The 14,524-nt window shown below is 39.5% G+C and overlaps 1 protein-coding gene across 1 annotated transcript in view; it reads left to right on the plus strand.

The window, feature by feature from the left end:
- NME8 (NME/NM23 family member 8) overlaps positions 1-14,524 on the plus strand; it is a 34,632-nt gene that overhangs the window by 14,030 nt on the left and 6,078 nt on the right. Inside the window, exons 8-11 of the mRNA XM_062178548.1 lie at positions 2,094-2,186; positions 3,218-3,414; positions 7,110-7,285; positions 13,227-13,371. Coding sequence (XP_062034532.1) covers positions 2,094-2,186; positions 3,218-3,414; positions 7,110-7,285; positions 13,227-13,371 — 611 coding nt within the window. The remainder of the gene's footprint in view (positions 1-2,093; positions 2,187-3,217; positions 3,415-7,109; positions 7,286-13,226; positions 13,372-14,524) is intronic.

Below are 14,524 nucleotides of genomic sequence, written 5' to 3' on the forward strand. Positions count from 1 at the left end.
AACAGTGTTTTTGTGTGAAAACAAACCTACTACACATCCAATCTTATATAAGTCTAGACATACAATCATGTGTAGTATATAGTAACTGATAATGATAATAAATGACTGTTACTGGCATATGTATTGACTATACTGTAAGAGTGTACCCTTTCAGCTTATTAAAAATTCTGACTGTAAGACAGTATGCTTATGAAGTGGCCTCCTACATCTTGTGTTTACAGTGGCTATTGCTTGCATTAAGAGATCACATGAAATGACTGATGTTTTCAACCCAGCTTTCTTTGAGTACGTCCACACAAGGATGAAGTCACCCATGAGACACTCCTCAGAATACTGTTGATAAGCCTTGCATGACTACTTATCTCTATCTCACATCAAGGCAGCAGCAATAAACAATATGTGAATGAATGTTCACGACTTTGTTGCAATAAACTATTTACAAAAGAGGTGACGTGCAGATTGTTGACTGCAGGCTATGTTCTGCTGACCCCTTTACAACACCTTTGTGTTGAAATAACAAAATTTTGTTGAAATTCGAAAGACTATTGCCTGTCCAATACAGAGGATCATATGTGTGTGTGTGCAGTGGGGCTGACGGGTACTGTGAGGAGGAGTTGGATATCTCCTGACGAGCTTCCAGCAAACCTTTAATCTTCAGCTGTAGCAACATTGGCATCGATTAAACTAACATACAGGATATGGTCCTCAGATCAGGGCACATATCCTGTCTCTTCTAATTACATGTTGATTTAATTGATATCACTCTATAAGCATAGACCTTTTTCCCAGACCTCGGTGTATCTAGGCTGGAGGGTTATATCAAACTCTACCCCATTCTCTTATATACTGCTTATACTTTAAAAAAAAATCCTTCAAAAATAGTATCACATACAATGGTTTACTTTACATTGTGATGGTATGTGTTCATAGCCAACAATGGTGAAAGTTTTCAACATCACATAAGTGTAGTTGTAGCAATACTATTAATCATTTGTTCGTGTTAACTTCTTGTTGTTCTGGCATAATAAGTAACGTTTTAGAGATATAATTGATAATACTAAATATGTCATTTCTCTAGATTACAGTAAAAAGCTACATACTGGAACAGAAAAAATACAGAAAGTTTCAAACTAAAAATAAAATAAACCTATCACATTTAAAAAAAATCCATAGTGAAGAGGAAGTTATCAAATATAAATGTTGTTTGGACTCCATTTTCTCTTGTTAGGCACTACATGACAAAGACATGATTTAGGTTTTTAGTTGTTCATGTTAAAGTATGAGTCAGCAAAGGGCTCGCGAAGATGTAAGCAGTGCTCTGAAATATTAGCAAGGACCATGAAGCTGATGGAGTTTTTGTTTTCCTAACAGAAGCAGAATGCACCTGTTACTGGATAACCCTAAATGAAATTGAGGTCACGTTATTCGTGTTGAATAATGCAATAACTGAGTTGCTCTGAACCCAGATTCCACTTTTGTGTGATTGCCTAGTTCCTTGTTGAGTTTATTCCATTTGCATAAAAACTTCTCTGTTACATCTTGTTACACTTGAATGGAATGCTAACTAAATTTTGGCATTAAGTTTCCATTAAAATAAGTAAAGTTAATTCTTAAGTTGCATCCTTCCTAATCACTTGCACACTTTTTTGTTATAATAGTAAGTTATTTTAGACTCTGAGTTATAGTCCTCTCAAAGTAAATCCTAAAACAGTAGAAAGTTAAGACAGTTTTGAAAAAAATGGGTAAGAAGTATGTGTAAATTTATGTTTTATCAACAATTCAGAAAGAATGATGTACTTTACTTGTAATTTAGTTTTTTCACATTTTGAGGCATTTCACTTTAATACAAACATTTTGGAGTCTCTGGTTCAAGTTTTGAAAACTGAAATATTGAGAGGACATGAAAAGAGCCATCTTTGTTTATATACTTTTGAGTGGCTTCAGACCTGGGTTATGGGTTTTGCTGAGGTCTTTGCATGAAATGCATTCAAAGTTGTTTGTTATCATGAGCTCAGGAAACAAACAAATATCTTTACCTTGTTTTACCTGTGATCCCATGAAACATTGGATCTGACCTTCCTCTGTAATCGAAGATTACCAATGCCGGATTCGTCATAGAAGCACAGGATAAGACCGTACTCACTGAAGAACAAGTTAGAAACTTTTATAGTCAAATGGCAGATCAGGTAAGAAAATTAAAAACAAAAGCAAAGCCACTGTGTGTTCAAACAAAATGACTCCTCTAAGCTTTAGATTTTCATTGTAGAAAAGCAAATGGGTAAATCTACTAAGCCAGACCCAGATGTCTTTCTGGGTGTCCGTTTCGTATGCAAGTCCAAGGATGCCTGGTAGAAACTCTGGGTGGTAACCAACACTGGAGGATCTGATTGTGTTTTGAGTAATAGTCCTCTGAAAGTGAATGCCCTGTCATTTGCTACTTTGTTTTTTAATCCTGGGCTGTAGGCTCATGATCATCAGCGTCACAGAATGTTTTAACCCTTTCTTTATCAAAGACTTTTATCTCAGGCTATCAGCATTATTATTCTCTCTCACCTGGAGAAATTATAATAAAGTCAGCTCTGTGAAGTTTGGAAACGTAGTTTCTAGAAATGTACTATCCAATATGGTAGCCACTAGATACAGGTGGCATTTTGAATGAAAAATTCAGAATTGTGGTTGTACTAGCCATACTTCAATTGTCCAATAGCCACATGTGGCTCCCAAGTTGGAGAGCATGGAAGAACATGTTCATCGTCAGAGAAAGTTCCTCTGGATGACACTTTCTAGAACTGTCTGCACCACTAGAAGCGTCTCTCTTGAAGCCAGCCTCCACCCATGTAAAACAGAAGGGTTGGAGCAGCTGAATCAGCATCTTCTGTGAACTTCTTGGAAAATTCGGTTCCCGGGTCCCACCCAAAAGCTACTGAGTCAGACTTTGGGAATAGGCTCCAGAAATGCGAGGTTTTGCAAGCTCTCCTGACGACAGGGAGGCATCCTAATGTTTGGGGGCAGTTGTTAACCCTCTTTAAAAACAGCGCCTATTGGCTGTGAATTTCCATTGCTCAGAAATGTGTGTAACAAGAAATTTGTAAGGCTAACGGTCCCCTTTCCTGGTGACCGAGAAGGGGACGATTTCACTTGGTTTGGGAAGTGGTGGCCATTTTAACCCATCTCTTTCAGGAGCCTGAAGTAAACAGTTGATCATTTTATGTTGCAGCCTGACTTTGAGGAGTTTGTGTCTTTCATGACAAATGGCCTAAGCTGGGTGCTAGTTGTATCTCAAGGACATGAGCCACCTGTTTCCTGGGAAGAAAGTGAGCCTCAGCTTGAGACTGAATTGAAAGACACATCTGAAAGTTCACCGGAGGCTGATGTGAAGTCCACAACGGCAGTGACAAAGAAGCAGCAGAACAGGTAGCTCAAGAGCGGGGATTTTGTCATTTACAATGTGTTAATAAGTGACATGTCATGTCCAAGTCTCTTAAAGCCCAAGCTCAAGTGCCTTTATGTTGAAAACACAAGTTATTTCTTCCAGTACCTAAAATATTTTGTATGAGCGAACTTCAAGAAGTTCACGGAAGACAAGTTTATTTTGGTACAAAAGAACTTTGAAATTCATGCACGATGTGTTCATAATACACATTTTCTGCGAATTTTTGGAAAAATCTGATTTGCATGGATTTCAAAATTATTTTTGCAACAAAATAAACTTAGCTTTTGATTCCATTTTCTATGAAATTCTTGAAGTGCCCAGTCTGCTGTCACACATCCCCATGCTCCCCTTCCACCTTGGCTGTGCCTACAGGTATCAAGCTTTCTCTTTCTTGAGGCTTTTAGTGGTTATAAATTCCTGAGGACCAAACGGTTGTGTAATTTTGTTAAGCAGTTTTTCATTATTTGAAAGTGAACAAAGTGATTTCTATAATGTTGGTTTTATGTGCTGTCATGTATTCCTTGGAAAACGCACAGAATCCATAGCTAAACACAGCAGTTGCCTGGGCTGTGCCTTAGAGAGTTGGATGAACGTAAATACCCATGACGGATTTGAGTCTTGAGCTTCATGGCGTGTGTCTCCCTCTAGTGGGCAGTCCCTGTCTGTTTCATTTTCTGGATAGATTTTCATTTTATCTTTTTATTGAGCTGTAACAGCATTTCTTGAATAGCCATAGCTTTTCTTGAACAGATGTAGATCTGCTGGTTATAAGCAATTCCATACCTTCTAAAAGTATTAAAAAGCAAATGCATATCAGATTTTACACCAGAATTTTTGAGCCATTCCATTTTTTTTTCTGTGAGACTGTCATTAACGCGACTGGTATAAGAGAAGTCAGCATCCCATTGGTGTTATTGCCAAGTAATAATCTCCACTGTATCCAACTCTGAGACATTTCACCATCAGTTGGTCAATCCTCATGTAACATGTTCAACTTAGGAATTTTAATTGACAGTTGAGATGGCGGTGGGGCATGAAGTCTTGTAAACCTTGATTTAGCAAAGCTTGCTGAACTTGAAGATCCCATTTGCCCTTGACCTGTGATTATCTCGAGCAACGACCACAAGCAGGCAACATGAGACGGTGCAGAGTATGCTTCCTGTTGCTTGCTGCCAATAGTATAGCTCTTCACCCAGAACAAGAACCAGCAGGTGCTGTTACTTCCACATTGCACCTTTTAAGTAGATCAAGAACCTAAAGGATTAAAGGACAAAAAGTACTGTGAATAATTTACACATCGGCCCACTTTTACTCTTTATTGACACCTTCATGCCATCTCAGGGCCCCTTCCCCTCCTTTCTGGGTGATAGGGATGGGGAGCAAGGAAGAAAGGAGGCCGGAAGCAGAGCGACTAGGCAAGGGGTTACTGGCTGCCCCTTCTGTGACCATGAGCAATGGCAGGGCAGCAGAGGCCAAGCTTTGTCAGGTTGGTGGTTCTGGCAGAGTGAAGCACACTCCGTGAATCCAAATGGTGTGCCGTAATGTTCTCCATAACAGTGTTGCACCTGTTCCAGAGGAGGGAGCAAGAGCCAGGAAAACAGGGAACAGACACTCACATGTCTCATTCTCGTTTTCTTCATGATAGTTTTGCATCACATGATTTAGATTACCTGTTTACATTCTGCCTCCTTAATCAGCCTGTGTGTGAAGAAATCAAATGATAGGGGCCAGCGCTGTGGCACAGCAGGTTAAGGCCCTGGCCTGAAGCGCCGGCATCCCGTATGGGCACCAGTTCTAGTTCTGGCTGCTCCTCTTCCGATCCAGCTCTCTGCCATGGCCTGGGAAAGCAGTAGAAGATGGCCCAAGTCCTTGGGCCCCTGTACCCATGTGGGAGACCTGGAGGAAGCTCCTGGCTCCTGGCTTCAGATCAGCACAGCTCCAGCCATAGCAGCCATCTGGGGAGTGAACCAGCGGATGGAAGAACTCTCTCTCTGTCTCTACCTCTCTTTGTTACTCTTTCAAATAAATAAAATAAATATTAAAAAAAGAAATTAAAGGATAAAGACATTTATCTTTGTTTTCCAGTCTTTCCATCAATGAATAAATTGTGGTTCCCTTAGCTGTAGTGCCCAAAGTCATTTGAATAGTAATTGGCCCAGAATCATGCGTAGTTATAGTCATACCATTCATTCATCCATCAATTCATCAAATATTTATTAATGTCATACTATATTCCGAGTCCTGGAGATACAGAGATGGGGAAAATTAGATGTATTGTAAGGTCTCTTTCAGCTTCAAATCTTTGTGACTAAGTGAATCGACATTTCTCCCTCCTAAACATCCTGCTAAACCCATCATAGGTTAAAAATATCATAAATAGAAGATGCACTTGATAAGCCTAGTCTGTCGAGCACAGGCTAGTCTGGCAGCTCAGCAGCACAGTGCATTATGGAGTGTGGGTTGCTCCCTTCACAGTCCTATGACGTCCGGGGATCTGAGCTGCCTTCTGCTTACCTGTATCACGAAAGAGCATTGTCTGTACCTCACATTTCCAGCCCAGGAAAAAACCAAAACTCCAAATTTGAGGTACAATTTCTACTGAAGGCATGTTATATTCATACCATCATAAAGCTGAAAAATGATAAATGAAATTATTACATTTCTCTGTGCATAGTAAGCTCTGCATTTCCTCCCATACATGTCATAACTATAGAGAGAGGGTTTTTTTCACTTATGAAATTTTCATTTAAATTAATGATAAGAGGGCAGACATTTGACCTACTTGTAAGTCACAGGTCAGAGTAGCCTCACTCCTCAGTAGAGTACCTAGAGTTCCAGCTCCAGCTCCTGACCATAGGTTCCCACTAATGTAAAAGCCTTGGAGGCAGTGGTGATGGCTCCAGTAACTGGGTTCCTGCCTTCCAAACACAAGTCTTGGATTGAGTTCCTAGCTCTCAGATTTGGCCCCTGATGAGTTATTGTGGACATTTGGGAATGAACCAGTAAATGAGATTCCTTTCTCTCTCTTTTTCATAAATAAAACGCTTTAAAGTTTAAGAAAAAATAAAAAAAAGATAATAATACAATTCTAAAATAATCTTTAAAGGTGTTTTTGGGATCACAGTAGTCTGACTTCTGCACCCCAACACTCTGTCCTGTCTCCAAAGCTTGCTTTCTTCTCTACAATCTAAGAGAACTTGCACCCATAAGCAACTGGCCCCAAGTGAAGCCTAAAACTCTGGGAAGATGGGAATGGTGTGGTGTTTCTTCCACTGGGAGCATGGGAATACCAAGCTGAGACTTGGGAGGAAGAAGCTAGAGTGAACCAGCGGATGAAAGATCACTCTCTTTGTGTCTCCCTCTCTCTCTGTAACTCTGACTTTCAAATAAATAAATAAACCTTTTAAAAAATGGCATTTAATCTTGGTCTTTGATTATCCTGTAATAAAGACAAGCATAGATAATATCATATAATTAATTTTTGGAGTGGTTTAAGAAATTTGAATTAAATATTGTATTCTCATATATAATCTGGAGTTATAATTTATCTTTAGATAAAATCCAATTTTATTTGTTTTATAAACTCTAAGTAATTTGTAAATAAATTAGTGTCAATTTTTTGGCATTAAAAACTTTAGTTTCTAATAATCTTAAATTATATTTTGAATTTCAACAGTTTACAAGAATATCTGGTAAAACAAAACATATCGCAGTTTTGTGATGTTGAAGAGAATGTAACCAGTTCTACTAACTTAATTGATATATTCTTCCCTGATTTTAAAATAATGAAAAGCATGAAATTGGAAAGGACACTGGCATTACTTCGACCAAATCTCTTTCAACAAAGGAAAGGTAGGAAATAAAGCATAAATTGCTTAAATCTTCTGAAGATGAGATTTGAATGAACCCTATTATAGTTACATTAAAAGACTTCATTTTAAAATTCAACATTGAAGCAGAAGCACCTTAACTAAATTAATTTCTGCTTTCTCAATAATAGTGAATAAAACATGTTTTGAATATTATGCAACTCTGAGTCCCAAGAAAATTTTCTGGAAGATGTTAATCTCTCTGTTTTAACAGTAAATTAGATGGGTTAGTTTCAGACCACACATCTCAAATCAGCTTCTGTGGGCTGTTTTCCAGCTTTTGCGATGCAACTTGTGGCTAGGGGACCAGACCACCTGCCTGGTAGTTTGTCCTGTAGTTCAGTTTTCAGGCTTGGCTTGCCTCTTATATCAACCGTACACACGCACAGCTCAGGCGTGAACCCGCAGCACTGCCTCACTGACAGATATGGGAGCTGCTTTCTCCAGCCTGCTCTTTCTGGATCTCATGACCCCTGTACGTGGTCCTCTCACTGGAAACCTGCAGTTTAGTCCCAGTGCTCCTGTTCAGGTCTCACATTCAGGCCTGACTCCGGGGGGAAGGGGGAGAAAAGGATTTATCCCACTCTTCGGGCTGCAGAACCCGCTTTTCCTGCATCGCAGATCCAATCGATGGTTTTTCAAAGTTTTAGATGCCTGCAGTGGTTTTGCCATTCCTGAAATACAGTTCTTTTTTTTTTTTTTTTCTATTTTTTTTTAATTTTTTTTTTTTTTTTTTGACAGGCAGAGTGGACAGTGAGAGAGAGACAGAGAGAAAGGTCTTCCTTTTGCCGTTGGTTCACCCTCCAATGGCCGCCGCGGTAGCGCGCTGCGGCCGGCGCACCGCGCTGTTCCGATGGCAGGAGCCAGGTGCTTCTCCTGGTCTCCCATGGGGTGCAGGGCCCAAGCACTTGGGCCATCCTCCACTGCACTCCCTGGCCACAGCAGAGAGCTGGCCTGGAAGCGGGGCAACCGGGACAGGATCGGTGCCCCGACCGGGACTAGAACCCGGTGTGCCGGCGCCACAAGGCGGAGGATTAGCCTGTTGAGCCACGGCGCCGGCCTGAAATACAGTTCTTGGCTGGGGCCTGCCTAGGACGTGAAGAAAAAAAAAAATCAAAACCAAGAGACTTCCTGAAAATGCAGGTACCCACCATCCCAGTGTCTCCAATGCACTGGCCTGCTTTCTGCTCTTCACTCAGAGAGGCTTCTCCTGGGTGTCCTTTTCTCCAACCTCTGCACAAATCCAGGACTTGCTCTGCATGTAGTATAAGCTAGGAGGACGGGAAGGCAAAATATCCCAGAAAACTCACCTCAGTGTTGGGTTTTCCTTGAGTTTTGATTTCCCTCCCCATTGTACTTAGGATTATTTTCTTTCCAGTGTCTTGAGAAGCTACTGTGCGTGGTTTTTATTGGAATTAGTTGGAGTACGCTTTATTCTATTTTAACTGGACTTCCTACAAATTCTTCTCAAAAACAATAAAGATTTTTTCTGATTAGACAATGAATGAATTCTTATTATATACAATTTTTATCCCCTTCCCATAAGTAACACTAGAAAACTTTCTGTGTTTTAAACAATTTATGTATTAATTAATTATAAGTTGGATGACATTGTTTATGTAATTTTGCATCTTGCTTTAGTTTCTAATAAAATTGAAAATAAATAATTTCTGCATTATTAAAAGTCATTATAAATTTTTTTTAAAAATTTAAATGACATTTTATTAACAATAATAAAATATAATTACTGAGTAACATTTGGAAAACAGATAAATATAAGAGAAATCATTTCTACAATATTATACTAACATTAGGATATATTAATGCCTAGGTTTTACGTATATGAGAGTATTTTTTAAGTTCATGAAAAATTAAACTAAAAAATAATACACATGTCTTTAAGCATCCCTCATATGTGCATATATATAAAGTTTAGTATACTGCCTTTTATAGTTTTGTATATATCTTCAGTATTTATTCATGTATTTAAATAGTTTTCTAGAATAAGATATGAATGTTCATAAATAGTAGAGTTATATATTATCTTAGGCTGTTACACATCCATTTCTTCCTTAGTGTCAGCCATTTATGTTTGTCTTCAAGATTTCATGCTCAGAATTAATGCTGTAACACCTGGTAGGACATGTCAAAGGCAGGAGAAAAAATATCAAAACAAAGTCAAATGTCTTTGACTATGTATCTGTAATCTCTTCCTACAAGTGAGATTGTCAGGGCTGTGTGTCTCCCACCACACTTCTTTGCCTTCTGAAATTGCAATAAATTACTCCCCATGTTCTCTCACTGTGAGATACTGACAGTACATATCTTATCACAGCATTGTTAGTAAGCAGTAATTTTATTTTCTAAATCATTAGCAATTTAGTTGTAAAATTAATTTTTTTGAAAAAGATATATTTATTTGAAAGGCAGAGTTACAGAGAGAGGAAGAGACAGAGAGATCTTCCATCTGCTGTTTCACTCCCCAGATGGCCGCAGTGGCCATGGCTGGGCCAGACTGAAGCCAGGAGCTTCATCTGGGTCTCCCACATGGGTGGCAGGGGACTAAGCATTTGAGCCATCTTCTGCTGCTTTTCCCAGGCCATTATCAGGTAGCTGGATCAGAAAAGGAATAGCTAGGGGCCAGCACTGTAGTGTAGCAGATAAAGCTGCCACTTTTGGTGCTGTCATCCCATATGGGCGCCGGTTGGAGTCCCGGCTGCTCCACTTCCGATCCAGCTCTCTGCTATGGCCTGGGAAAGCAGTAGAAGATGGCCCAAGTACTTGTGTGGGAGACCCAGAGGAAGCTTCTGGTTCCTGGCTTCAGGTCGGCACAGCTCTGGCTGTTGCGGCCATTTGGGGAGTGAACCAGCAAATGGAAGACCTTTCTCTCTCTCTCTCTCTCTCTCTCTCTCTCTGCTTCTCCTCTCTCTGTGTAACTGTGGCTTTTCAAGTAAAAAAGAAAAGAAAAGAAGACAAGTAGCTGGGACATGAACAAGTCCCCACATGGATACAGGTATCACAGGGAATGGCTTTACTGGCTATGCCACAACACCAACCCCAGAAAATAAAATATTTTGTTTAAAATTTAAATATTAGATAATTACAGGTGAAGTTGAATATCCTTCCGTGTAATATGAAATCACTTTTATCTTAGAGTTTGCTAATAAAGTCCTATTACTCAGGATTTAGTTTCTTTCTCATTGTTTTGAACAATTTTTTTTTTTCTGTACTTTAAGGGCCCTGATCTTGTCATTTTTGGTACATTTAATATTTTGCCTTAGTGTTGCTTTTGAATTTAAATTTTATCTATTCAAATTTACCAGTCCACTTGTAACACTTTTCTAATTTGTGTTTCTAATGATTTGTGTTTCTAATAAAAAACATTTTATTGAAACACAGTGTAAGAGTAGGGAATGCAAATAAGTATACAGACGAATGTTGTTCCCTCTGATCACACTCAAAACCAATGCTCAAGTTAAGAACAAATCATTGCTAGTGCTCCAGGAGTCCTCACTATTCTTTCCCTCTTCTTTTTCTGTAAATCTGAGAAAGAAGACTATATTGTCATTTACATGGTGTGAGTCAGTGAAGTAATATTTATAATATCTATACAATTTCTATACTCTATATTTTGACTAGCACAAATAAGAGAAGGCATGTGATACTCTACCTGGCTTATTTCACTTTCTAATGATTTTATAGCATCTTTTAAAAAAATATTTATTTATTTATTTGAAAGTCAGAGTTACACACAGAGAAGGAGAGGCAGAGGCCGGTGCCGTGGCTCAACAGGCTAATCCTCCGCCTAGCGGCGCACACCGGGTTCTAGTCCCCGTCAGGGCACCGGATTCTGTCCCGGTTGCCCCTCTTCCAGGCCAGCTCTCTGCTGTGGCCAGGGAGTGCAGTGGAGGATGGCCCAAGTGCTTGGGCCCTGCACCCCATGGGAGACCAGGAGAAGCACCTGGTTCCTGGCTTCGGATCAGCGCGGTGCGCTGGCTGCAACGCACCGGCCTCGGCGGCCATTGGAGGGTGAACCAACGGCAAAGGAAGACCTTTCTCTCTCTGTCTCTCTCTCTCTCACTGTCCACTCTGCCTGTCAAAAAAAAAAAAAGAAGAAGAAGAAGAAGAGGCAGAGAGAGAGAGAGAGAGAGAGAGAGAGGTCTTCCATCTACTGGTTCACTCCCCAAATGCCCGCAAAGGCTGGAGCTAAGCTGATCGGAATCCAGGAGCCAGGAGCTTCTTCTGGGTTTACCATGCAGGTACAGGGGCCCAAGGACTTGGGCCATCTTCCACTGCCTTCCCAGGACACAGCAGAGAGTTGGATCAGAAGTGCAGCAGCTGGAACTTGAACCAGCACCCATATGGTATGCCGGCACTTCAGGGGATAGCTTTACCGGCTACACCACAACACCAACCCCTATAGCATCATTTTAGAGATATACTTTCCTTTTTATACAATTCACCCATTTAAAGTTTTAATTGTTTCACGCTTATAGAGGTCTTGCTCACTTGTTTATGCACACATACTTACTGAGCACTTACCCTTTGGCCAATGATACTGTCATAGATATTGGGTATATGATGCTGAAAAAGCAGCCTACACATGCTGAGACTGGTGCCACAGAAGACAGTGCCATTCTTCTTTCCCCCACAAACCTCATGCCCGGCAGTCTAGGTGAACAGGAGATTGTACTCTTCAGTTCTTTGCATTGGAAAGATGTCATGTGATTAATGTTGGCCAGTGAACTGTAGAAGGAAGTGGTGTGTGTCAATTGTGAGTTAAGGGAATAAAAAAAAACCCATGTTACAATAGGAGGTGGGGCCTGTGAAAGCCTAGTGAATGTCCACAAAGGATAGAGCCACCTCCGAAGCTGAATTATGGACAGGGGTCAAAAGCAGCAAGTGTATCTGTTGTTCTAAGCCAGTAGGACTTTATGTTTAATGTTCCTTATCTTTTCATACCCTTTTCCACAAATTTTTTAAGTACGAAGTATAAACTCGCTGAAATGATCCCACTTTTGTGAATTTCAAGAACTATGTATTCTTATTCTTCTAGTCTGTTTTCTTTCTTTTTGTCTTCAACTGGTTCTAAAGCACATTATTGCTTAAACTGTATTCCAGTGTGTGATGCTTTGCTTATTTTACTCTTCCCTTACAATTGCTAACTTGGCTCTAGTGTATTTCCTGTCCAACAGAGAGAGCTTATTTATCAAACTAGATTATTTTTGTAGCACTGATCAGGGGCTTGATGTTGTCTGCTCCTGTCAGTGTTTGCCCTTTGGGTTTCTCTCTCTGTTGCAAGATGCCCAGTGTGCCTTGATGCCCCCTCAAGTGTCCAAAAGCAAGAAGCAGATGAGATGGGACAGAGGTTTTCCCCATGACTGCCTCTCTCAGGAGCATCCCCGTGATAGTTCCTTTAGGTCCCATTGATCGTGTGTGCATCATATTGCCAAGCTATCCATAAGGGGAGATGGAGAAGAAAGCCTTGGATTTTCTAGGCTGTTAATAGTAGGAAGCAGATAAGAGAGAATGAGAGTGAAAGGGAATTCTATCAACTTGTTTTTCTTCCATTGGGACAAATAATAAAAGGGCAATTCAATGCAAAAAATTATAAAGATTTGAATGCTTGCATTGATTGGTTATTTAGATTACTATCTGTGCTTACACATACACACACACACTCAGGCACAAATGTGCACATATATCCAATATTTACCAAGATATTTTCATGTGTATTTGATTCAGATGGGATAAATAATTGGAACCAACATTATAATTTTATATATTAATAAGTATTGTTCAGAAACCAAATTTTAAACTTTAAATTTCATATGAGAATGAAACAGGTTATACGTACTCATGATACTGTGGTAACTTACCAGTAACTTGCCAATTTAAAATTTCTTATGTAACTTTTTATTTAGATGATGTTTTGAGTATTATTAAAGATGAAGGCTTTAAAATATTGATGGAAAGGCAAATAGTACTATCAGAAAGAGAAGCACAAACACTGTGCAAGGGATATGAAAATGAAGAATATTTTGAACAACTTATAGAATACATGACCAGGTAAGGTAGAATTCATGTTTAGAAAGCACAGTATAATTTATTTATTTTTAATTTTATTTATTACTTCCTAGTTGACATATATGAGTAATTGTACATACTTTTGTGGTACAGGGTAATAATTCAATATATTGTATGCATTAAATCCATGCATAACTTTTTCACACTATGCATTTTTAGACGTATTGAAGACCCCTCATATATGTAGACTTCAAAACTTTTTTGCACTAAAACAAGATTATCTTTAAATTCAATTTTCCAAGAATTTTAAAAGTATAATTTAATACAATGTGATTATCAAATCAGGATAATTAGCACCTATCATACCTCCATACTGCTCTGGTAGTTCTTCATAAAGTACATGATGGGTTATTGTAAATTAGAGTCACCTTACCCTACTATAGAACACTAGAACTGATTCCTCCTGTCTAACTCTATTTTGGTGCCTGTTCTCCAATCTCCCTCTATCCTCCCTAAATGAATGAATATATACGTATGTATATAATGGAATATTATTCAGCCATATAAAAGAATGAAATCCCATCACTTATGGCAAAATGGAAGGAATTAGAGGACATGGAGTAAAATAAGCCAGACATAGAAAGACAAATACCGGATTTCATGTGTCTAAGCTAAAATCATTAATCTCAAAAGAGAGTGGAATGCTGATTCATTTTTAAACCTTACCTTAGCCCCTCTTTCTGTTGAAGTTTCCATACCTCTCAATTTTGCCAACATGGTTTGAGTCTATTCTTGGCCAGTCCTTCCCCCATCTTGAATCTCTACTCATTGTCTGTCTTTGGTTTTCCTGGAAAGTTGCTGGAGCCATTGGGATGTCCAGGAGAAATTGCTGGAGTCCAGATGAGTTGAATGACAGAAATACAGAGCGTGTAACATCATCATGTCCAAGCAGGGAACTGACTGGCCTTTTGGCCCATGTGATTTGTGTAAGGGCCGGGTCATCCTACAGATCACTAGTAGGAAAGAAATGAAATGCCAGAACTCTGTCAAGTTTCTGCAAGAGTAACTGAAATAGAAGCTGAGGCAGAAATACAGCAGGAATGTGAGAACAATGAAGGAATTGTTCTACAAGAACAAAGTCCTCCACCTCCACCTCCACCTCCACCTCCACCTCCACCTCCACCACAAGGTGTCC

This window comes from Lepus europaeus, chromosome 20 (genome assembly GCF_033115175.1).
Source record: "Lepus europaeus isolate LE1 chromosome 20, mLepTim1.pri, whole genome shotgun sequence".
NCBI lineage: Eukaryota > Metazoa > Chordata > Mammalia > Lagomorpha > Leporidae > Lepus > Lepus europaeus.